The sequence below is a fragment of the Fusarium redolens genome (genome assembly GCF_020744475.1).
Source record: "Fusarium redolens strain MPI-CAGE-AT-0023 chromosome Unknown BKA55scaffold_40, whole genome shotgun sequence".
In the NCBI taxonomy this organism is placed as follows: domain Eukaryota; kingdom Fungi; phylum Ascomycota; class Sordariomycetes; order Hypocreales; family Nectriaceae; genus Fusarium; species Fusarium redolens.
Genome location: NW_025763703.1, coordinates 139,021 through 163,560, shown reverse-complemented (window position 1 = coordinate 163,560; position 24,540 = coordinate 139,021). Strand labels below are relative to the sequence as shown.

At 43.2% G+C, this 24,540-nt stretch overlaps 6 protein-coding genes across 6 annotated transcripts; 4 read left to right on the top strand and 2 right to left on the bottom strand.

The window, feature by feature from the left end:
* Positions 1–7,696: 7,696 nt before the first annotated feature.
* Positions 7,697–10,022, top strand: BKA55DRAFT_722918 (uncharacterized protein; the record flags this gene model as incomplete). Its single annotated transcript, XM_046201039.1, has 6 exons — positions 7,697–7,823; positions 8,046–8,573; positions 8,632–8,829; positions 8,879–9,227; positions 9,443–9,925; positions 9,983–10,022. 6 exons carry the CDS (start codon positions 7,697–7,699, stop codon positions 10,020–10,022), a joined length of 1,725 nt encoding a protein of 574 aa, XP_046040907.1.
* Positions 10,023–11,424: 1,402 nt separating this feature from the next.
* Positions 11,425–12,937, bottom strand: BKA55DRAFT_722916 (uncharacterized protein; the record flags this gene model as incomplete). The annotated part of the gene is made up of 5 exons (XM_046201038.1): positions 12,848–12,937; positions 12,488–12,770; positions 12,228–12,437; positions 12,031–12,166; positions 11,425–11,970 (listed from the first exon to the last, which is right to left on the bottom strand). Coding segments are annotated over exons 1-5 (1,233 nt in total), but the record flags the coding sequence as incomplete, so codon positions are not given.
* A 427-nt stretch (positions 12,938–13,364) lies between these two features.
* Positions 13,365–15,686, top strand: BKA55DRAFT_629176 (uncharacterized protein). The gene is made up of 4 exons (XM_046196918.1): positions 13,365–13,986; positions 14,046–14,423; positions 14,479–15,255; positions 15,323–15,686. The coding sequence occupies exons 1-4, from the start codon at positions 13,714–13,716 to the stop codon at positions 15,647–15,649; spliced, it is 1,755 nt and encodes a 584-aa protein (XP_046040905.1). The 5' UTR covers positions 13,365–13,713; the 3' UTR covers positions 15,650–15,686.
* Positions 15,687–16,093: 407 nt separating this feature from the next.
* BKA55DRAFT_668901 (propionyl-CoA carboxylase beta chain) lies at positions 16,094–18,282 on the bottom strand. The gene is made up of 9 exons (XM_046197922.1): positions 17,944–18,282; positions 17,763–17,889; positions 17,630–17,697; positions 17,504–17,574; positions 17,379–17,447; positions 17,137–17,261; positions 16,827–17,077; positions 16,683–16,776; positions 16,094–16,628 (listed from the first exon to the last, which is right to left on the bottom strand). Exons 1-9 carry the CDS (start codon positions 18,119–18,121, stop codon positions 16,142–16,144), a joined length of 1,470 nt encoding a protein of 489 aa, XP_046040904.1. The 5' UTR covers positions 18,122–18,282; the 3' UTR covers positions 16,094–16,141.
* Positions 18,283–18,394: 112 nt separating this feature from the next.
* Positions 18,395–20,671, top strand: BKA55DRAFT_587334 (hydroxymethylglutaryl-CoA lyase). Its single transcript, XM_046194645.1, has 3 exons — positions 18,395–18,504; positions 18,681–19,140; positions 19,207–20,671. Exons 2-3 carry the CDS (start codon positions 18,689–18,691, stop codon positions 20,579–20,581), a joined length of 1,827 nt encoding a protein of 608 aa, XP_046040903.1. The 5' UTR covers positions 18,395–18,504; positions 18,681–18,688; the 3' UTR covers positions 20,582–20,671.
* Positions 20,672–21,555: 884 nt separating this feature from the next.
* On the top strand, positions 21,556–24,111 carry BKA55DRAFT_681910 (uncharacterized protein; the record flags this gene model as incomplete). Its single annotated transcript, XM_046198279.1, has 5 exons — positions 21,556–21,713; positions 21,815–22,232; positions 22,326–22,500; positions 22,591–23,966; positions 24,022–24,111. 5 exons carry the CDS (start codon positions 21,556–21,558, stop codon positions 24,109–24,111), a joined length of 2,217 nt encoding a protein of 738 aa, XP_046040902.1.
* Positions 24,112–24,540: the final 429 nt, after the last annotated feature.

Genomic DNA, 24,540 nt, shown 5'->3' with positions numbered 1-24,540 from the left:
GAAGAAGAAAAATAAGAGAAAAAAGAAAAGAGAGAGAAAAAAGAGAAAAGGCATATATTAATAATAAACTTAAACCTAATTAATTAAATCTATTAACCTGATTATTAACCCTTCTCGCTTCGCTGCTATATATCCCTATATTTATAATATAGCTGCTACTCTTCCTGTTCTGAGTTTGGCTGTAGTTGAAAGTGGAGAAATGGTCTGCTCTAAAATTTGGGGGACTGCTTCCCTTTTAAACCCGCCTAGCCAACCCTTACAGCTACCCCTGCCCCCCCCCCCCGGCCTTGGTTATTATCCTAGTTGCCGTAATTATAACTGCAATAAAGCATTCTTCTTATTTGCCGTTTAAAACAGGATATTAAGAAGGATAATATCTATAAGTTTTATAACCTTATTAAGGAAATCGCTATGCCTTTTATCTTAAAGGAAGATATATCTACTCCTGGCGTAAAAAATATATTATTAAGCTAGCTTAAGGAAGAAGGGACTTATTATAGTATAAAATACTTTAGGGAAATATATTAAAGTATGTTTTTATTTAACTTATACTATTTAATATAAATATATAACTTTTTGCCTATCTTATATAAAGAAATATATATTAGAGTAGTAGTAATAATACTAAAGTTATAATATAGTTTTTCTAAATATTATTACTAGTAATTTATTTTTTTAATACTTAACGAACTACCTTATACTAAATAACCCATTTTATAGCTGCTATGTATTTTACTTTTTAACTATTATAAAGTATATATTTAACTTAGGCTATTTAGTATTTAGTATTATATTAGAGTTCTTTCCTTTACTTAATATATATTATTTTATAGAATTTTTAAGTTAAGTATAATATCGGTTTTGAAATATCGGTCTAAGTATAATGCTAGCTAAAACTGCTTAATTTCCTATTAAACCTTGATGGCTTATTTTAGCTAGGTAATAAACCTTATCTAGGCTTTAGGACTTAATAACTTGCTTTTTTTATCTATTGCCTGCTGCGATTATAACTTATATATGTATATGCTATAAAGGTAGCCTTAAAATTATATAAGAGAGTATATTATAGTTCTTACCTTATTATATATACTCTACATATATTCACGCCGCCTACCCCTATCTGGTTTAATAGTATACCTTAAACTAGTATTATCTTTACTATAAGGATAAAAGGTAACTATTATACTATCTATTATAAAGAAGCCTCTGCCTATCTTAATTAATCTTTATAGTAATTACTATATTACTTTAGCTTAGCTATTATCTAATCTCTAACTGCCTTTCTTAAATATTTTTATGGCCTTTATGACTTATTTATTTTATCTATTTATGCGGTTAAACTCATATTGCCTAAATAGATTAAATCCGTATTAGCAACAGCCTTACTAGCTTATATATAGCTATGCTATTAGAAATATCTCTAGAGCCTTTCCTGCTTATCTGCTATTTATAGATATTTCCTAGCTAGTAGCTATAAATAATAACATCCTCGTAACTATATTGCTAGATCTCTTATAATATCTTGCTTAGCTTATTGTATTGCAGAATATAAAAATATATAAGATTATCCGATTTTAGGTATAATACTTATAACTAGAGAGCTAGGGTTAATATTGCCTGCCTCTAATAGTTCTTTAAATAATTAACTAAGTTTATTTAAAGTCTTATCCTAGATGTATATAACTATCTATAGTTAGGGCAGATAGCCTCTTTCTATAATAGGAAAGATATAACCCTTATTATATGCCTTAACCGCATAGCTAAGTTAAAGTATATTAATATTAATATAGTTATATATACTCTTAACTAAATCCCCGGCAGACTAGTAGTAGTATAGCTTTATATTATCTAAGCTATTTACCTACCTAGTAATGCTGAAATAATGCTTATATACCTCTAATAATAGCTGTAATAGATTATCTTATATAGAGATATAGTAATTTATATTATTAACTTTTTATATTAGTATAGCTAGTTTATAGTGCCTTATAGACTTATCTAATAGGGTATTATAGATAATTAAAGCCTAGGTAAGTTAGTATTTAAGATTAATAGCCTGGCTTTCCTTTATTATTATTAAAAGCTTTATATCTAATAGCTAGGGCAGAATTTAATATATTAATAATATAATCTGCCTTAGCTATATGTATTACTGTATTGCGGCTGCTGCCTTAAGACCTATCTCTATAAGCTTAATGCTTGAATAAGTTATAATATAGTAGGGCAGCAAAGCCTACCCTCTCCGATGCTTTATAGCCATGCTAGTAGAGCTCGGCGAAAATAGGTTATTAAAGAGATCCTTTATACTTATTAACTGTATTTTATTTCTAGCAATAAGGTGCAGTCTTATATAGCTTATATTACGTTAATAGTTATAAAACAGGTTTAATAGCCTATTATAGCATAAGCTTAGTAAACTAGATACTAAATAGCTTATTAATGCCTTATTTATTATATTAAAGCCCGTCTTCTAGCTAATACTCTTTAAGGCTATATACTAGATATCCTGCTAAAAGAGCTTAATAATTATAAAGTATAAGTATTTAAGCCACAGTCTCTTTACTGCTGTATTATCCTATACTTAATATCGCCCTAGCTAACTCTAGGCTTGCTATATGTAAATATAAATATCTTAAATATCCTTAAGGACTTTCTATTAATGCTTATAATCCTGGTATAGGAGGTTATTACCTATAGCAAGTTAATTACTAATATTAGAAGTAAACTACTAGGTATTCTAGTTAAACTTCCTTAGTAGCTACTAGCTAAATCTATATAACTTAAATATCTTATTTAGACCTAGCCCTTCTTGCTTTACCTTAATAATCTGCGCTTCCTTACCCTTAACTCTTATATACTATATTAATATTTATTTATCTCCCTAAAGTACTAATTCTTTTGCAATAAGGGAATAATTATAGCTAAACTAAAGTCTATAAAGCGCTGCTACTATAATAATAGTCTTAGGAAGTAAATATTTTAAGCCGGTCTGCGATTTTATATACTTAAATAGGAAATAATATTAATTAACGCTAGTATAGAGGAAACAGGCCATTGTTTAAGAAGAAATAGAGAAGAATAGATAGTCCCTCTCTTTATCTTCTTTATTATTGCCTAACCTATCCTGCAGGGGGCTAAATAAGAATATACTAATAATACGCCATAAAAGGGCTAATAATACCTTATCTTCTATATATATATTATATATAAATAGGTAATGTATTAATTCTTTATAATATATCTTATTATTATTATTATTATTATTATTATCCTAGTTAATAGTAGGAATATTATAATAAATATAGAGCTTACTTAGATAGTAAGTATATTATACTTAAGACTAGTAGGCATATACCCTTTATATAGAGTTATATTAATCTCTAAGATATAATAGGTCTAGCGCCATACTCTCGGTATAGCGGTTCTAGAACAGGTACTGCTTAGCTATATTAAAGGGAACTTTAATAAGGTTATAGAACTAGCTATATATAAGACTGTTTTAAAGCTCCTAGCTTAATAAACTAGGAGTAATAGTTATGTCTTTTATATTGCAAAGAGTAATAAATAGATAGGTTATCCTGCAGATTAGCAGAGCCTAATATTTGCCTGATTTGTCTTTATAAGTATCTTCCTTATAATAATATAGCTAATTTTAGATCTAGCTTTACTATAGCCAGTAATGCCAGAGCCTATCTATATAGTAATAGCGCTAGATAAGTATATATCTATATAATCCTGTATTAGCTAGCGTTATCTAGCGGCTAATATTAATATAAGTAATATCTAGATTAATATATACCTTATTAACTACAGAATTCTAGTAATACTGCCACTCTATAAGTGCTGACTTAAACGTAGGCCGTATTTATATTAGTTTAGTGTTCTTAGTAGCTATATAGAGTCGCAACCCTGTATATTTAGGCCAGAGAGCAGCCCTGGAATATATCTCTTTTTATAAAGCTGTAAGGTAGCAGGACTAAAGCGTGATATAGAAGTACTTGCATTATAACCCCGGCTATGCGGCCAGACCATCTTGTCTTTTTGCTTTAGTAAACCTATTTAGTTCTTCTTTTATATTAGCCTTATCTTCCTCTATTACTGCTAGAGCTACTAATGCTTTCTGGGGCATACTGCAGTTTAAAGATATAATAGTATATATCTTTAGGATATACTAGAGTATATTATTATTATTAATAATAGCTTATATAGCAGGCAGCATTACCTCCTTATACTAGTATATAAAGTTCTTTTTAGGAATATAGGTCTGGCTATAAGGATTGGAGAGCTTGCTAGAGAAAAGGGCAGGGAAGAAGGCCTAGATAAACGTATCTGCAAGGCTAATAATATATCTAAGGCAGTAGTTAGGGATAGTATAGAGAGGCTGGGTTATTACCGCGCTATCTTGCTTATGTATACCTAGGATTTCTATACTTAGATAGATATTATTAATTAAGTTAAGTATAACATATAACTAAGTATATTACTAAATCCCTAGCTAGGCTATATTAAGGGATATAGGGAAGTTATAAAGACTATTAATATTATAAGATAATAATATCCTATTATCTTCTAGATATTAAGTGCTATAATTAGAATATATATAGAGATAGGGCGGATCTTGTTTACTCTCTACTAAGCCTTCTATAGCGGCTTTATAGGGTCTGCTATAGCATGTTAGGCTAGCATCTAATAATAAGGACTCCTACATACCAGACCTTAAGAGATCCTTTATAGGGTTAAGGATATAAGGTAGTGGCCTATTTATGCCATCCTCCTTAGTTATACCTTCTAACCTCTTTATAATATCTAATAGAAAAAAACAGTTTAGGGAGATACCTTACTTTATAGTTATATCTGCTAACTAGGAGGAGTAGTCCTCTTTATATTGCCAGGATATATATCCTATTAGTCTGCTCTACTCTTAAAACAGGAGTAGTATAAGGTTAGCCGGCTTTAAGATAGTAACTATATTATTATTACTACTCCTCCTACTGCTAATAGAGGTAGCACTGTGATTTATTATGCCTAAATATTGCGATATTACCTCGATCTAGTATAATATAGCATTAACCTCTTATAAGTCTAGGTCTTATATCTTAGATAAATACAGCTCTTACTATATCTAGTTAAGTAGCCTAGGCTAATCTTTTATTATTAAATCCTTATTATAATACTGCTTTTATATAGTTAGAAATTATTAGGTATATTTTATAACTATAATACTATATATTTAGCTATTTACTTGTTAAGTAATTAGTATATTGCAAATAGATATAGGCGCAGAGTCTGGAAGTATTAAGTTATAGATATTTTAGAATGTAGAATAGTAGTAGTTATTATAACTTCTAAGTAAATTGCAAAAGAAGAAATGCAGCCATGCTAGCTAATAAATAGCAAGTAATTAGTAACTAACCCCTTCCTTAATACCTGGATAAAAGATTAATAGTATTGCGGCATTATGCTATCTTATATCTTTAATCTCGGCCTAGCTTAGCTAGATAGAGTTATTTTAAGGCTTATTAAGATAGATAGCGCGTATAAGTATTATAACATCCTAACAGCCGCTTAGCTTAATGGCCAGCTATATATTATAGAGAATGTTATTAGTAGTAAGGTAGTCTTTCCGTTTTAGCCGATAATAGAGATTCTATAAGTAAAGCCTATAATAGATCTATTCTACTTTAAACCTTCTTAGTAATAAATTAGAGGATGGCGATATAGTACTAGAATGATTAATAAAGCTTAAGTATTCCTATATAAACCTTTATATACCTATAGCTAATAGTAAAAGAAATCCGTTATAGTTATAAGCTTATAAAGTTACTTTATTAAAAGAGTTATTTAAGGAGTAAGTATAAGGCCGCTATACCTAATTATCCTCTAATATGCTTATATTTTATAACTACAATAATGGCATTGCAGATAATATTATATAGCTTTGTCTTTAGGCTTTATTAAATTTACATAATAACTAAGCAGAGCCTTAAGATTGTAAAGTTAAGGATTTTATATCTCTTTATAAAAATGCTAAGCTAGAAGCTACTAGTAATTTAATTATATTTAGTAAGCCGTATTAGTACCCTCTATTAATATAAAGCTATACCTAATTTATAGGTTTATAAACTTCTTGCTATACTATTGCCACTATCCCTCCTTATTGCCTTACTATCTAGCGATATTATAATAAATAACTACTAGACCTTATTAACTAAATCCTATAGCTTTTTATTTTAAGCTTTAAGGTATAGAGAATTAGCTTTGCCTTTATTAATAACTGTATTATAGCTATCTCCTGTATTATCTTATCTTTATAATATAAGCTTAAGTTATATTTAGGAGTCCTTAAATAACGGATTATAGTTATCTTTAGGTATATTATTTAAACTTAACTATACAGCCTATAAATTCTTATAATAGTTCTAGATAGGTGGATTTTATAATATTAGTGCTGCTATTAGGTCTATATCTGCCTTACCTACATAAGTAGGCTTGGCTATTATATCTTGCTTTAAAGGTATTAATATATTAAGATATAGCTTTAGGTAGAGGCTAATAATAGGGTTTATAGTTAATAGTAAAGTAGGTAGATAAGGTTAGTAATAATATATAAACTCTATATTTTATAATCTAATAGTAATATAGTAGGAATTAATAGATTATCTATATTATTATTAGTAGTATTATTATAATTACGCGCATTATAAGGCAAGCCGCTCCTCTTTTATTTATAGCACTTTCCTTAGGGGACGGCCTTAGCGTTTTAGAGCGGCTTAAGATATTATCTTTTATATAGCCTGGCTGAAGTAGTTATTCTTATTACCTTATTAGTATAGTAGGTCTTTATGCGTTTTTTAAGTAATTAATAATGCAATATAATTATTACTTGCTGTCCCTTATAGTAGCTGCTATGGCCTATATAGCAATTAAACCTTATTATTTTTTTTTATTTTTTTTCAGCAGTTATAGGTTTATAGGTTAATAGTATTACAGTATATACTAGTCTATATAGGCTAAGAGGTAAAAAAAAAAAAAATAGTTTCTTATAATATTAATTAGCTTAAAGACCTTATAAATAAGAAGTAAGAAATAACTAAAAGTAAGATATTTATTAGTAGTTTTTAAGTTTACTATATATATAATAATATTATTATAAGGAAAAAGTTTATAGTAGGCATCTCTTATAAGTGGTATTATAATTATATATTTACTATATACTATACTAATTATATATATTAATATATTATAGAGCTAGTATGCTAAATTATTAGATTTATTGCATTATAAATTATATTAGTAAAGCTATCTATATTATTTAAGATTAAAAGGTAGATTCTAGTAGTTGGCTTTTTGCGCTAAACCTAATTAAATTAAATATAAGCTAAGACTTCTAGGTAGAGCATTACGACTATTAACCTTATTTTTATTATTATATTTTAAAACTCTATAAGTAATTCTAGAAAATAGCTATTAAGTCTAGGAAACCTTTAATTAGCTTTAAATAGTCTACTTAAGATTATAGGTATAAGGTATTATTATATTTTAAGAAAAGTATACCCTGAACTTATGAATGTTTTGGCTAACCCTTACTCCCATATCCATGAGTAAGGGGGGCTTATGCTGACAACCAACGATTTGTAAATCTTACTTCTCCAGCCTGTCATCCTCTTCTTATCCCCGTACGGTACACTACGCAAAGATGGACACTGCCAGTCAAGGCCCTCCAACCCAAAGACAAAGCACTTCAAATGCGACAGCGGCACTGCCAGTTATAAATGTAGCCGCTCAGCAACCGGCACCGGCTGGAAAACGCGTGCGCCGCGCTTGTGAGTACTGCCGCCGTAAACGAGTATGTTTGACTTATTTCGATGCAATTGTGTCTATGCATCATCTTTGTCCCATCTTCTAACCTCGTCGTCTTCAGCTCAAGTGTACTGCCGATAAGAGGCCGTGCTTGAACTGCCAGCTTTACGGTGCCGAGTGCGTTTCAAGGCCAGACAGTCGTAAGGCTACGAGACGCAGAGCGCGAGCTGCTACGAATGTCCCAGACTGTCCTCCTCAACAAGTCTATAACCATAACCCGGACCCTACGCTCTCCCACGACGAGCAGCCCTCTTGTTCCGATCCAGCCCCAGCCCAAGCCCATGAGCTTTCCCGGCCGTCTCCCGAAGTAGAAAGCGACCAAGAGTCGTTGGATGCTGCATTGGCCGGCGCCGCCAGCGTATCAGAAAATATCTCCGATCCCCTTCTTAGCCCTCGCACAAGCGTTGCATTGGATCATGCCATGCTTGACGCTAACATAGGATTTCCGCAAGAGTTCTGGGACTTTGATACCCTTGGTCCCAGTTGTAACCCACCGAACGAACTCGTAGCCGCAGAGCAGTTACTCGCCTTGGAGTCGCCGCCTGTAACTGAGCCCTCGATGACACTTGGACCAATGGCCCGCCCAGATGCCAGAGGCAGCGTCGGTAGGATATTCGGCATGGACAAATTGCTGTCCCAGCCTACAAGTCCGGCTGGGGCTATTTCTTCTGGCATATTCCACCGCAAGGAGAAAGGAAGCAGCCAGTTCCTTGGTAAGGACGCACATGGCATTCCCACGGCCCGCGTTTCTGACTAATTCACTCCTCCCAGGTTTCACATCCACCGCGGCCATTCTAGCCAGATGTGTCTACGAATCTCGTGAAACTGGCCCTCGTTTGTCCGACTCGGAGTCGTTGGGCTTTATTGTGGATTCTGGTCCCATGTGCGACGAGATCTCGTGCTCCGACATCCCCGATGTTCCCCGACAGCAAATACCTTGCAGTACATTGGCCGTGCAATATCTAAATGGTGAGTAGTTTCTGATACGATGCACCAAGCTGACCTAGCCACCACGCAGCCTTTTTCGAGGATACATACCCATCCCACCCCGTAGCCGACCAAGACGAGGTGAGACTTATTCTTGATCGCTACGTCTACAACGGCCACCAAAGCCTTGGGGTCCTGGATCGTTCTATCCTTTACCTCATCATGGCTCTCGGCGCATCCTCTAGATCCTCCCCAGCCGCCACTAGGTCGATAGACTATGAAAAACTTTATGCCTTAGCTTGGAACTTGTTTCCTTACGCGATGGCGACACCCAGTCTTGCTTCCGTGCAGGTGCTCCTACTTCATGTGGGTACCCCTCAATTTACCCTTCTCATCGCAATTGTTTACTTTGCAGCAGGTACTTTACAATATCCACTGGAGTAAGTGGAGCATAGCATGGGTTCTGTGTGGTCTCGTAGCGCGTGTCGCGCAGTCCGTGGGCCTGCACTTGATTTCGCCACAGGACTTTGGTCTGGAACATTCTCAGCTCAAGTTGCGAACTAGGTTGTGGGCAGTAACGCTCATATTAGATGCGTGAGAGCACCCAGCCCCGAGCCTATTGTATCTGGTATAAGGGCTTGCTAAAAGTACCCAGGCAACTTTCCATGAGCCAAGGCAGGCCGCCTATCTGCCAGCCTTCACAGTGCGATACCGAGTTGTTTTCGGGCAAGTTGGATCTTCTGCAAGTCAGCGAAATATCCTGGCCGTTGTCACAAGTCTTGATCTGGAAGCTAGGTCTGGCTCGGATTCAACAAAAGATCAACAATGCCTTCTCAACCTCGACCTCTCCAGAACAACGGTCAAATTGCCTCGAGGAAGCCGATATAGAACTGATGAAGTGGAAGGAAGAGCTCCCATTGGAATTTCGGCCGGATCAACAAATGATTCTGGATGGCGATGCACATATAGATATTTATATGCTGCATCTGGACTACCACAACCTACTACAGATGATCCACTGGTCCAGTACCAAGCATCGACCAAAAGCTAGCGAGACAGACTTTGCGGCTCCACGAATGCGTGCCAGTGCTTCTATATGTGTAGGCGCAAGCTTGGCCGTGGTTAGAACATTGAATGCGTAAGTCTCCTCGTCCGGCCTCCAAGTTGCCATGCTCCTTGCTAACTCGTAATTTAGCATGACTGATGCGAATACCCGTGCAAGGTCGTTCAGGTAGGTGTCCGCTACTGCCTCTCTGCGATGCCCATTTACGCAGGTCGATGTTTGTGTGTTAACCGGGGCCATAGATCGCGTTCTGATCACTTCTTATCAGCCATGGCTATCATCTATCGAGACATCTCCAGTAACCCGGCCAAGGTGTCTGCCCGAACGAATCTCGAATATCTCCGAGTCATACGGATTCATCTCGGCCGCATGTCTAGTAAACATTTGTTAGCCGCTTCACTGACGAATTTGATCAAGAACATGGTCAACTCTGCTGAACTAGCTGTCGGGCGGTATGCTGAACGAGACTTCTGAGCAAAAATGATAAGGCGATGTGATTTGGAGTAGACTAAGATACTTCTGCGTCTTGATTATTGGTTGAAAGGACCAAGAGGATAATGTTCGATTGTAATATGAAACAGCAAGATATTCGTTTTCAGCATAAATCTATCTCTCTACCCTTGTACCTAGTAGTGGCCATCGCCATGATCCCGGGCTCCTATCACAGTTCTTCCTACATGAATTAACTTGATGGTATCTCGAGTTCAAGACGCCAGAAGCGTATCATTTACCTCACGTGCTGCGTTGAGGTTTCCATAATGGTTGTCACCGTTAGCAGTGATATCCACGCCGTAGTCCCAGAAGCGGCCAGGTTCCGGTGCTGGGCTATTGATAGCAATATGCTTCTCTGTGACGTTTCCTTGGTTGTACTGGCGATGTGGCACCCCGGCCGGTAGAATTACCAGGGTATCCGGCTTGACGATGTGCTTTTGCAGGGCCACCTCGATTGTCAGTTCGCCTTCCAGGACAAAGTAGTACTGGTCAAATTCATGAATATGAGTGCGAGGCCCACCTGTGCCGGGTTTAACCTCGGCATAGAGGACGACGGCTTGTTCGGACCCGACAGACGGATCCGCCAGTGGTAGCAGCTTGAAGCCGGGGAGCGGCTCCTTGAGGTGGGCAGAGCTGACAGAGCGTACGAAGCCCTTCTTCTTGGTTCGACGTTCTTTGGGCACATCCTCAGACTTGTCAATCATGTATGCGATCTGGGCGAGCCGATGCGGCGAAGGAATGATCATCTCAAGGTGGAATTCCGCGCCAGGCCCTTTGTTCCAGTTGCAGTGCGGCAGTCCGGCTGGGATGAAGACGAGGCTGCCCGTGGCCACATCATGCACCTCGTCTCCCAAACGGACCTTCATCGTACCGCGAATTAAGTAGTACAACTGATCAACATGATGATAGTGCAGGCCTGGGCCGCATCCGCCCTCTCCGATGACACTGGCCAGGATGATGCCGCTTTCAAGGGTGGATAGGATCTGAGCTCTATACTTGGGAAAGCCTGTGTCAACCGCATATTCGTCATTGAGCGGTCTCGTGTATTCCATCCGCTTCATGGGCGGCATACCAGGGTGCGTTTCCTTCCACTGGAGGATCAACTCCCTGCCGTAGTCGTTGCCGTTGGGGAAGCGCTGGATTGTGTGAATATGGTATTTCTCAGGGACCTTGTTGGTGAGGTAGATACCCGTATGGTGATCTAGCTCAACGAATATGACAGGGCTTTGGATGCGGAAATAGAATGCATCACCATCACCAAATCCTCCGGTCCATGTGAAGTAGGTTTCAGCCAAGTGCTGGCGAACCCGGCCTAACAGGTGACTGAGCGGTTCTGACGGCAACAGTTCATGGAACGCCGCAACCACTGAGACAAGCAGGTCTATGTTTTCAGACGATAGCGTACTCGCAATCACTCCTTCGTAAGGGACTATCGCATTATCCTTACCAGTGCCTCCGTAGTGACGCTGGTCCACGATGTTCCAGCCGGGCTTCTCCGGTTCGTGGATCAGAGGAGTCTTCTGTGCCTGGCTCTGCTGCATTGGCGTGAGGCTTTGCATCAATTTCAAGGCCAAAGTAGACTCGCGCTGAAACAGTTCTATGCCCTTATTGGGGCCTTCGTCGATGACCTGCAATGCACGTTGGTGTGAGATTGTGGTTCCACGAACGGGGACTCAGTCCCTACTTACATTAGGTTCACAGCCAATAAAGGCTGGCCCAATAACTATCTGGTTGCCGATAAAGAAGACATGCAAGCACAGGTGATGTCCAGATAGCGAGAATCCCCAAGGCTCCTGCTGAGACGGCCGGCCGAACATCATAAAGCTGCAAGTAGTCAGCCCTCTATAATAATATGGGGATAAAGGCAGGATAAACGTCTTCATACAAGTAGCTGTTTTCATTCAGTATGACGTGGTTGCTAGCAAGATCTCCCAAGAAATGGTTCATCTTGACTGCGTTCTTGATCTTGGTATAGCCAATCTCGCTCAGAGACGCCCTGACGAGCTCCCACACAAGATCAATTTTGGGTTGGTCGATAGCCTCGAGCCTCAATCCAATGTCAAAAGCAATGATTTCCGTGTTTGACCATTTTCTCCTGTCATATTGTGAGCTGTTGATCCCGGAACCTACGGTGGCTTAACGAACCAGTCTTCGCCCTCAAGGGGGTGAAGAGCTCGCAGCTTCTCATCGACTGTCAGCTGCTCGATGAGTTGATTGGCAGCGATGACTGCTGCCAGTGTGGGAGCTCCCTCGTCCTCGAGCTTGTAAAGATCGTTCCGCTTGGTACCGTCAGTCGTCAAGCCAAAGAACGGAGTGTCCAGACTTTTCGCCCAGTTGTGAAAGAGCTCGCTAACACGTGGATCGACCAAGGCTTGTTTAGAAAAGCTGTAGATGTCTTTTGTTTCTATCCCGGAGAGAGGGTACGAGTCTGCATTCGTTACCTGTTAACTCAACTGATTGCGAACTGTATTGTGGCTACAGTGTTGCTGCTAATACAAAACTAACCAGGTTCAGGTAAGTAGCGACGGTAGCCACTACCAGCTTTCACTTCTTCAGAAGCCATGTCGATCGATGGTGCTGCGTGCGAGGATGTTATGGTGGAGAGTGTCTTTTTCAGACTTCTCTAAGATTAACTACAGCTAATGTCTCTGAGAGTCCTTGGGAATCGGTGCATCTATCTATATGTGTTTACCATGGCCCCGCCCTACGGGTCTAGGATTTGGCGAGATCCAGGATTCCAGGGAGATAAACACGTTGTCTCCGCACAAGGACACGCAATTGCGCAGCGACACAGCTGGTGATATGATAGACGCACATACATCGCAGTGTTAAAATACCTACAGCCCTGAAAAGTGATACACATACGTACTGCACTGTCCGCTGTCAAGAGCCAATGTCACTGGGATAGATGAACAAAAGCAAGGGCATTTTGAAACGCGGCGCTTACCGTCGGCTGGCCAACGGGTATGATATCCGTGGAACATTGCAGCAGCCACCTGGATCCCCCGGATCTTGTTACGAACATAACTATGGGACCATCTTGACCCGACCCTCTTTTTCCCGACGTCCTCTACCTCGGCTATTAATGAATTAATGCTCTTTGCAAAAGCAAAATGCACAAGGCGAGTCTACCGACGTACCAGTCTCTTCAGTTCCACGGATACTAAACCCTTTCCGGGGATAGTGGGTAGACTTGAGGTAGCTGAATGCTGATCTTGTCGTGTTCCTACTGTCTTTTCTATTTTATCCGTTCAATGGTCTGTGTCGCCGCCGATTTCCCTACAGAATGTGATAAAAAAGCGCTTCGGCGAATCATCTGAGTGGTGCATTCCTACCTGTTCAGCTTCGACGCCTTATTCCACCTGCACAAGATGCGCTTCAAGCAGCCGCAATGGGCGCCGACGCTCTCGCACGCACCCGATGTCTCTATTGTTGATTTTATCTTCGACGAAAAGTACGGACGCAGAGCCTTTGAGGACTCTAGGCAGCTCTTCATTTGCGGAGTTTCAGGAGAGGCCCAGTCAGCTACCTCGGTTCGAGATCAAGTCGAACATTTAGCTGCCGCTATCGGTAGAGAGCTGGGCTGGGATGTCCATGGAAACAATGCGCTAGCTAAAGTGGCGTGCATCTTCAGCGTCAATACGGTACATCCCCAATACTCTGATGATGAATAATGGCTAACTTGGGGCATCTACTGATGTAGATCGACTACCTGCCCGTCGTATGGGCCATCCGTCGTTTGGGAGGTGTGGCGGCACCTGCTAATGCGCAATATTCTGCAACTGACCTCGCATATCAGTTGAGAGACTCCAAGGCTGGTGCAATCTTTACGTGTGCGAAGCTCCTGGACACAGCGCTCCGGGCCGCAAAGGAAGCTGGCATCCCTCGGCATCTGGTATACCTGATGGATTATCCTGAGAAGCTTGATACAGGCGCAATAATCCCAGAATTCAAGAGCACTAGCAAACTGGTTCAGGAGGGCGTACAGCTACCAAGACTTGAGCCGTTGAAATGGACTAAAGGTCAAGGCAAATCTCAGGTTGCCTTCCTCTGCTACTCGAGCGGCACTTCTGGTCTTCCGGTACCGATCACTAGCCAGAAATATTTACATGACTGCGAGCTAACGTCAGATCGAGAAAGGGGTCATGATATCACACCACAACGTCATCACTGCGATTTTGCAGATATCTTTGTTTGAGAAAAAACTCCGCGACGATCGTGCCAAGAAGCTAGATCAAAAGTTCTATACAGAGAGTGTGTTGGGATTGCTGCCATTCAGCCACATATATGGACTAGTAGTGATTGCGCACGCAAGTGCCTGGCGCGGCGATAGTATCGTTGTACTACCCCAGTCTGAGCTCAAGTCATGTCTGCAGACAATCCAAGACTATGCGATTAACAACCTGTTTCTGGTACCACCCATCATCGTTCAAATGACCAAGAGTCCGGAACTGATGTCTCGTTACGATCTCAAGAGCGTCCGGTCTATCTTCACAGGCGCCGCACCGCTAGGTCAGGAGACAGCCGAAACATTGGCCAAGCTCTACCCATCGTGGGTAGTGCGACAAGCATACGGCCTCACTGAGACGACGAGCGTGGCAAGCTCATCTGTTGATTTCGATATCTGGTTTGGTTCTGCCGGATCGTATGTCACGGGCGTGGAAGCTCGTGTTGTTGATCCAGAAGGTCGGGATGTTACTCAATACGGGCAGCGCGGAGAGCTGTGGATCAAGTCCCCAACCTTGGTCATGGGATATCTCAACAATGAAAAGGCAAATGCGGAGACTTTTGTGTCAGATGAGAATGGCGATAGATGGATGCGCACTGGTGATGAGGTCATAGTGAAGAAGTCCCCCCAAGGACATGACCATCTATTTGTTGTGGATCGTATCAAAGATCTCATCAAAGTCAAGGTATGCGCACCTTCCACATACAAACCCTCTATCATGACTTCCAGGCTAATGTACGCATGCAATTTAGGGCTTCCAGGTTGCACCAGCTGAGCTTGAGGCCCACTTGCTCCTCAGTCCTTTTGTAGCTGACTGTGCAGTAGTAGCCAGCATGGACAATAATGGCAATGAAGTGCCTAAGGCGTTCGTTGTTCAGTCTGCATCAGCATGTTCCGGTTTGAGCAACCAATCAATCAGGCAGTCTATAAACAGGCACGTCCAAGAGCATAAAAGCAATTATAAATGGCTACGGGGAGGTATTGAGTTCATACCCGTGCTACCGAAGAGTCCAAGTGGCAAGATTCTAAAGCGGCTACTGAAAGGGGATGCGGAAAGGCGGGGAGAGGCTAAACTATGATATTTGACGAAGGCCAAACGAATCATAACATAGTGACATTAGCTATATAGCTATATAGCTATGTGAGTCTATCAGGTTATAGTTGTTGGCCTCCTACGAGAATAGCTATCTCTCCCATAAAATAAACTGCTACGACACTAGACCCCATGAAAAATATATTCACGATGGTAGTTCTAATCCGAACTGCTCTCAGCGATAACGCCGACTAAAACGCTAACAAAAACTTACTTGGATTTCTTATTATCTACCTTGACCTCTCCCGTTCTTGTTCTTCATACCACTGGGATCTTGACCATATAAGGTACACGATTTTTCTTAATTATGACTTGGCGGAGTACTCTCTGTAGAGCTCATGGGTAAATGTAGTATTGGTGTAATAAGGGGCAAAGAATTCTATGTACAAGAACTAAATCTTCGGAAGCACTCTCTATTAGTTAGTAACTTGTTGCAATTCAAAATCGCTGACTGCGCCAATATATGGAACCAGGACCCCTATAGCCTTGCCAGGCCCTGACAGCTCTCAGCGCCTTGGATCTCAGTCGAGGCTACTGTGTCTAAGCATAACCCTAAGATATCCCTTGTATCGCGAGGATCAATAACACCGTCGTCCAGTAATACTGAGCTTGTCCTATAGCAGCTACCATCGCGTAACACCTCGTCACGGAGCTCATCCCCTGGCTTTGAGTTGCGTGCGCCGCTCTTTCCAATAGACTGCATTACACCGACAAGCTGATCAGGGCCCATGACGCTGCAACGACCTGAAGGCCAAGAAAAGAGAAAACGTGGCTGGTATGCCCTCCCACACATAGCATAGTTGCCAGCACCGTAGGAAGCACCCACGATGATAGAGAGGTGAGGCACCTTGGAGCAACTGACCGCTGAGACTAACTGAGCACCATGCTTGATAATAGCCGATTGCTCGGCCTTTGCACCTACCATAAAGCCAGTCACGTTATGAAAGAAGACGATAGGCGTGTTCCTGGATATAAGCCATTTGTATCCTTTCTGTCATGGTCATGGTCATGGGACTTACTGTTGGTTACACAACTTGATAAAGGTAGCATCTTTCATCGCTTCCTTGGCATTGATGACGGGTACGGAATTTGCAATCATGCCCACCCGATGGCCTTTGTGCCGTCAGTATATTAGCTTAATATGTGGATACCGGACCACTAACCGTGAATAGTTGCCCATGATGTCACAATGTTTTGGCCAAATTCTGGTTTGTACTCAAGCCAGCGCGAGTCATCGACGATTCGGAGCAAAACCTCTCTGATATTCAAGCTCTTGCAGATATCAGGATCAACAATATATAAGAGCTCGTCCGAGGAATACCGAGGAGGAAGGGCCTGCGGAACGCTCCGTCGGTCGACTGTAGGTACATTGAGGGTGTTGACCCAATCTCTAGCCTTCCGAATGGCATCGAACCTGCAGCACTGGGCAATTAGCCCCAAGAACACATAGCTCATTCTGATGGGGTATCATACCCATCGCTGGCAACCTGATCTGCAAGTCCAGTAACAGAGCCATGCATATTGGCTCCGCCCAGAGTTTCAGCATCAACTACTTCACCCGTTGCCATCTTGACCAAAGGCGGCCCCCCAAGGAACACCTGGGCTTGATTTTACACTAATATCGTATAGTCAGACATAGCTGGGTGATAAGCGCCACCCGCAGTCGAGGAGCCAAACACCACAGTGCAGTTTGGCTTTCCTTAGGCGCTGCGCACAGCGAGATCTCTGAAAATCTGTCCTCCTTTATGGAATACGCGGAACTGTTGGGGGAGGAAGACACCAGCCTAATTACTAGATTAACATTTTTTGTACTTTTAAGTCGAAAGACAAACCGGCTCACAGATTGGACCAGAGCAACTATGGGAAGATTGTTCTCACCTGCGACCTGCGTTACACGGTTCTGTTTCAATACTAGCATCATGTTAGTTACGATGCTGCCTCCTTGTGCGGCAGTGTTATTCGTTACCGGTAAGTTCATTCCACGCGCCTCCGCTCAGTGTTGGAATATGCGAAAGAATGAGGCATAGTTTTCCACTGCCTATAGTCAGCTCACTGAGTGGCAAAAACATGCTCAGATTGTCATGGATGTAACAACATACGACACAGTACCGATACCAGCTACCAGTGATGCCGAAGGACTCGAAGAGTCTAGCCCGTGCCCAGCAAGGGCGCACAATTCAAGAAAAGGCGAATGTTGATCCAACAGGAGGCTAACACGGTCTCTAGCTAACAAAATGTCAGTCCACAACATATTGTAAGTATGCGCTCAGTGAAACGCACCGAGAAGTTGTCCCCTGCTTTGATGGCGCGTCTTGGAAGCTTCGGTGCCTTCTGAGCTGGCGGTTCGAAGTATGTCATTATGCTGATCGAGTAGCTGAGTCCAGGCTTCATAGCGGCTGTCGTCAAGCAGAGTGCTCGGATCCGATTTCTGGAGTGGAAAGGAATTGGCTGCCGACATGGCGGATGTCTCGGACTAATACAAAAATGTGTTCACGCGCGTTATTAGTCCAATTTCGCAACAAAAGTCGAAGACTTGGTACTCATGGGGAGAAGGTGAATGTGCTCCTAATGAATGAGGCCCTGGCCCAAGGCTAGCTACTGGTAATCAGTTCAAGAAACCATACCGAGTCTATTGAGGTAAGGCGTATAAGCTGCGTGCTCGGATGGTAAGCCAAGATTAGCCGCCCTTTAACCCCTTGTAAATTGGGGCCAAGAGCCTCGGCAACGCATGATTCCCTCACCTTAGAAGAGCCCTGTGAGCGGCTCCGCAATGGGTAGCTCCACGGAAGACAACAACCACAACATCCCCGGAACCTAGGGTTCAGAGCGGTAACTCCTTAGGTAGGTAGCAAGCTCCTTTACCAAGGGTCCAAGTTCTCTGCGAAAGCACACGCCATGAGAGGGGAGTGCAGTTAACCGAAAAAAGAGAATGGGGAAAAGGCGAGCATGCCTTGATGCCATTGAGAAAAATTAAAACCGATTTTACACCACCCTTTGCTAATTGTATTGTCAAATCGACCTGTGGATGCGCCCCTCCATCATGACTGTAGACCACGGCTCTGTACGTATTGTTGAAGTCGGTCCACGGGATGGTCTGCAGAACATCAAGACGAGGGTTCCAACACCAATCAAGCATGAGCTCATCCAGAGGCTACTCGCGTGCAAATTCAAGGCAGCCGAGCTTACCTCATTTGTGTCGCCAAAGGCGATTCCCCAACTCGCAGACTGTAGGGAGCTACTGACTCACTCACAGATTAGCGGGCTCCTCCAGGATAGCAGCTTGAGTTTACCAGTTCTGGTCCCGAACTTGAAAGGCTTTGACGCTGCGCAAGAACTTGGAGTGAAAGAGGTCGCCGTGTTTGTCAGCGCGGCTGAGGGTTTCTCCAAAGCCAACATCAAATGCACCGTCGCACAAGGCATACAAAGAGCTGTTGACGTCGCACGTGCAGCAAAATGCGCTGGCATTTCCGTAAGAGGGTAAGTGAGAACAAGTCATCTTCAATCAATTCCCGCATAGCTCTTTGCATCGCTAACAAGGGTCAGATACGTATCATGTATCTTCGCATGTCCCTATGACGGACCGACACCTCCTGCAGCGGTATTGCGCTGTGTGACCTCTCTCATAGAAGCCGGTTGTCATGAGGTCTCGTTGGGGGATACTACAGGTGTTGGAACTCCCGGACAAACACGACGTCTACTATCATTACTTCTCGACCATAATATCCGTGTCACCAGTCTCGCTGGGCATTTCCATGACACCTATGGCCAAGCCCTTGCCAATGCATGGGAGGCGTACAGCTGCGGTCTGCGTATCTTTGATAGCAGCGTAGCTGGCCTTGGCGGATGCCCCTTTGCGCCCGGGGCCCGCGGAAATCTGGCATCGGAGGACTTGGTTTATATGTTTGAACAGAGTAGCATACGGACTGGGATAGATATAGCTCAGCTGGTAGAGACTAGTCACTGGATATGCGGGACACTGGGCATCAGTAACGGAAGCCGTGCCGGCACTGCCTACCTGGCCAAGCTCAAGCTATCATCCACAGAAGTTCCAAAGGCATTCAGTGGCAGCAGCCCTTCGAAACTATGGTCGGAGGTCAGGGACCTTGATGGTCTCAAGGTCCTAAGATCTGGGGCAGCTGTCAAGATTATCCTGAATCGCCCACAGAACGGAAATGCTTTGACTCAGGCCATGATTCAAGGCCTTACGTCGCTATACAAGGCATTCGGTCAAGACCCTACAGTCTCACGCATTGTGCTAAGCGCGAAGGGCAAGTTCTTCTGCACTGGCATGGATCTCTCTAAAGACAGGTCATTAGTGGCCAAGGGCGATTCAGCAACCAATGTGCAGTTCGATTTACTTACCGGCCTGTTTCAAGTCATCAATAACTCGCCCAAAGTCACCGTTTCCAGTATCAACGGTCCTTGTTTCGGAGGCGGTGTTGGCCTTGCCTTGTCCTGTGACATCCGCATCTCAACGGCAGACGCAAGCATGACCCTCAGCGAGGCGAAATTAGGGCTCGCCCCCGCAACCATTTCAAAGTACGTCATCCGAGAGTTTGGTATTGCATTTTCAAGGGAGGCAATGCTATCAGCGCGGACTATAAGCGCAAAGGAGCTCAAGCAACGTGGCATAGTGGCCGTGATTGCCCCGTACGTGGCACAGCTGGATAGAGTTACGGACGGCTATATCAGCAGGCTTCAACTGTGTGCACCCGAAGCATCGGCTATGATCAAGTCTCTCGTAAGCTCAGGATGGACAGAACCGGGGTCTAGAGCACAAGACGAATGTATCAGGCAGATATTTGAGCGCATGATGAAGCCCAGTGGCGAGGCGTCCAAGGGCTTGGCAGCTTTCCAAGCTAGTCAGCGCAATATTGACTGGGATCAATTGAGGGAGACGCAGAAAGTCAAGCTTTGACAACAGTGGCTATCGTAAGCCATGGATTTGTAGACAGAGTAGGTTTTACAGTTAGAAAGGCTCTCATAATCAGGATGTCGAGTTTTACCGTGTACAAGTTTACTGGCGAGCTTTCCTTACGCCAAGTCTAAATTTCTGTACTCAGTCCTACTACTGTAGGTTAGCAGAAACAGCACGATTTCTGCTAACAAACGGGATGGAATATCATCAAAGCCGTGTCTGATGGAGGCCTAGTTGCATATTCAATGCTGTACCTGTAGCTGAGTGAACAGCTACTTTAGTGAAAATTATCGGTTTTACAACCAATTGATTCATTCTATCATGGGGCGCTCCTTTGCCTCTCTTGAGTGGGCCCATAGAACATATACGATCTAATGTAGTTGTTTTGCGGTATTGATCATGGCGGCAACACCCTGACAAATGTACAGGCCATCTGTGTAGTAAAGTCGAGATGTATGTACCTCCCAAATAACTCAGATGGTTCTTCCACATGGACCTAAGGTGGGTGGCACCGGTCCAGGAACGAGGGCCTCGACGCGCAGCCGTCCAATTATCAAATCAATTTTGAATTTGCAGTGGCAGGCTCTATCTCTAAAACATGTGTTCGCATTGTTCGTCATAAGACATGAAGATCACGATTTTGCTTGTCGTTCGACATGCGACTTGAGGAGCTTGCCTCGGCCTGGTTCCTCGGCAATCAGAACCCTTCGTCAACTCATAAGCCTCGATAGTGGAGCTAGCGCTTACTTAGCCGCCTTTACGTTTTCTTCCACGGAACTTACAGTACATCCACGAGCGGCGAGAATTCTGTAACCCATTGGCCAATACCCTACTGGCAAATAAGGCCAGTAAGGAACTCTTAATCAATATTTCATGGAACTGCCTTGCCTTTCCCATACAATCTCCTGTGTTGCAAAGACATTCATACCTGGAAGCAGCTCCATCACGTCAACAAATATTCTACGAATGATAACATGAGAAGTCCATTGTTCTTGCCTAATCTTGCGGCGGTGTCCGCTGGATCTCCCAAGTTGGACCGCATCTTTATTGCAAACCGCGGCGAGATCTGTTGCCGCATTATCAGCACCTATCGTCTTCTCGGACTAACGTCAATCACTGTTTACACGGACGAGTAAGTTTGCACACGCTCTTTTACAATCGTTCTCATTTCCTTCCCTCCCGAAACCTACAGAACTTCTCTCTAACACCATGATTGCCGTTCTTTGCGCATAGAGATGCAGGATCCTTACACGTTCTCGAGGCGGACGAGGCCATTCGCATTCCCCCCAGAGACTCGTCTCAGGGAAGTCCTTTTTTGGACATCGACCTGCTTCTGCGTCTTGCAAAACAAGCCAAAGCCGACGCTGTTCATCCCGGATATGGTTATCTGAGCGAGAATACGGAGTTCGCAACCGCAATACGGGAAGCCAGTATTGTCTTTATAGGTCCCACCGCCCAAGCGATCTCAACACTTGGGAACAAGCGTCAATCCAAAGAATTCTTGGCAAAGAACGGCCCAGGCATACCTCTTATTCCAGGCTACTCCGGCACCAGTCAAGAAGTGGAGGAGCTGAGACATGCGGCAGATGCTATTGGGTACCCACTTCTACTGAAGGCCTCTGCCGGGGGAGGGGGCAAGGGAATTCGAATCGTTCGAACACCTGATGAGCTCGAGCCTGAATTCTAGAGGGCAGAGTCCGAGGCATGACGCTCTTTCGGCTCCAGTGACTGCATTTTGGAAAAGTATATCGAGGCCGGAAAGCATGTCGAAGTTCAGATAATTGGTGATCAGCATGGCAACGTCATTTCATTGTTTGAGAGAGATTGTTCCGTCCAGCGCCGACATCAGAAGATCATCGAGGAGGCACCCTGCTCATGGCTATCAGAAAAGATGCGAAAGGCCATGTGCGACACGGCGTGTGAGATTGGGGATCTTATAGGATATGAGGGAGCGGGGACCGTCGAGTTCATCGTGGACGTGAATGCGGCAAGCTAATACTTCCTCGAAGTCAACTCACGGATTCAAGTCGAGCATCCCATCACCGAAGAAGTGACAGGCTTCGATATTGTTGCGCTTCAGCTCTTCGTTGCCTCTGGTGGAAACCTCAAAACACTTCCCTTTGATGACATGTCCATTACCGGTCATTCTATCGAATGTCGACTTTATGCAGAGGATCCCCAACGTCAATTCCTCCCTGAACTGGGGATCATTCATGCTTGGAGACCTGCGGATCCCAGTCTAGTGCCGCATGGAAGAGTACGGTTCGAAACTGCCGTTGCCAGTGGCACCAACATCACCATGTCTTTCGACCCGATGATTGCCAAGATCATCGTTTGGGGACCTGATCGAGCTCACGCTATCCAAGGTATGATTTCCGTCCTATCTCATTCTCTCTGTGTGGGTTTGAAGACGAATCAGCTCTTTTTGCAGAGTTGTTTGCTTCATCCCGATTTCCGAAACCCCGCCTACACCACATCTTTCATCGAGCGCAGGCTCGAGAAACTGCTGAAGCATCCAATCCGTGGGCCACTTGAGGAACTTCGTAAACATATCACGGCTGTTCCAGCAGCATACCTCTGGAATCAGGCGGCTGCGAGCCGCAGACATGATCATCACTTCGGACGCATTGGGACACGCTTCCGCAACCAGGACCAGGACAAAGCCAACAACTTCAGTCATATTCTTACCGTCGACATTCAGAAACCCATTTCTACCGACGTAACTTTCGAGCAGGTTGTACTGTCTACTTGGCTTCCACGCCAGGGACAAAGAAATCTTGAGCACAGGCTGCATCAGATAGCACTTGACTCCATTCTCGACAAGGTTCGCAGTGGTACCGAGTACGAGCAGGGAACTAGTCCAAAACGCCTTGCAGCTATATATAATTCTATCACAAATCTGAAGAAAGCAGATTCTCTGACGAAAGTTCCCCATGTCAATATCGAGATCAAGTCGCTGGGCAGTACCGGTAACCAGACGGATGTTGTTTTAGATCTGAACAACCAACGGTTCAGAGGCACTCTGGTATTTCCTGATGGTCAGATCATTGATTCTCCGATTGCGAACCAGCAACCGCATCGCATCTTGTTCCACTCGTCCGTGCTGGGTACATGGATCGCGTTCAAGTCATTCGACACGCTGACGTATATTGAAAGCTTGCGGGTGTCAACTGTCGCTGACGCTGCCGCTGATCACAGCACTGTTGTCCTTGCCCCGATGCCATGTAAGGTGTTGCGGCTTCTCCAACAGACAGGTGATGTTGTGCGTGCTGGTCAGAAGGTCCTCGTTATTGAAAGTATGAAGATGGAAATGACCATCGCCGCTAATGGCGATGGTCAATTGAACTATAAAGTGCAAGAGGGACAAGCCTTAGCTGAGGGGGAGGTATTATGCTCTGTGGAGTGATCTGTTTCTAAGAAAGCGAACTTGAAGCATTTAGATACGCACTCATGAGAAATCTTTGAATCAAGCTTGGATGGAATACTGGGATTTGGGTGATGTAGCCTGGCTTGAGCTTGTTCTACAGTAATAAGGAGTTAACATGACAACACTTGAGGCGCTGCACCGTGCATTTTCACAAGAATTACCCACAGGTCGCCTACATTCCAGGCCGGAAGGTGAACAACCCCGGGCTGTAGGAATGCGACCGTAAAGACTCGGCGCTGTAAGGAGGACGAAGATGGTCCACGGAAATTCTATGGTCCAATTAAATACCTTGAGCCCTCCTCGTCACAAGCAGCCAGAACTAGTAAGCACGTATTTTCATTGGACCATTCATGTTAGTGACCTAAAGAACTCCGGGGTTGTCAAGCAGAGTATGACCCTCCACAGCTAACTAACTGTTTCTTTAACCGGTACAAGCCTCCGCTCTGTATCCAGCCCCCCTTTCTTAGGTGACCTCATTAGTACAAACGGGGCAAGGGAAGCTCATGAAATGAAGCATTTATTAGCAAAACAC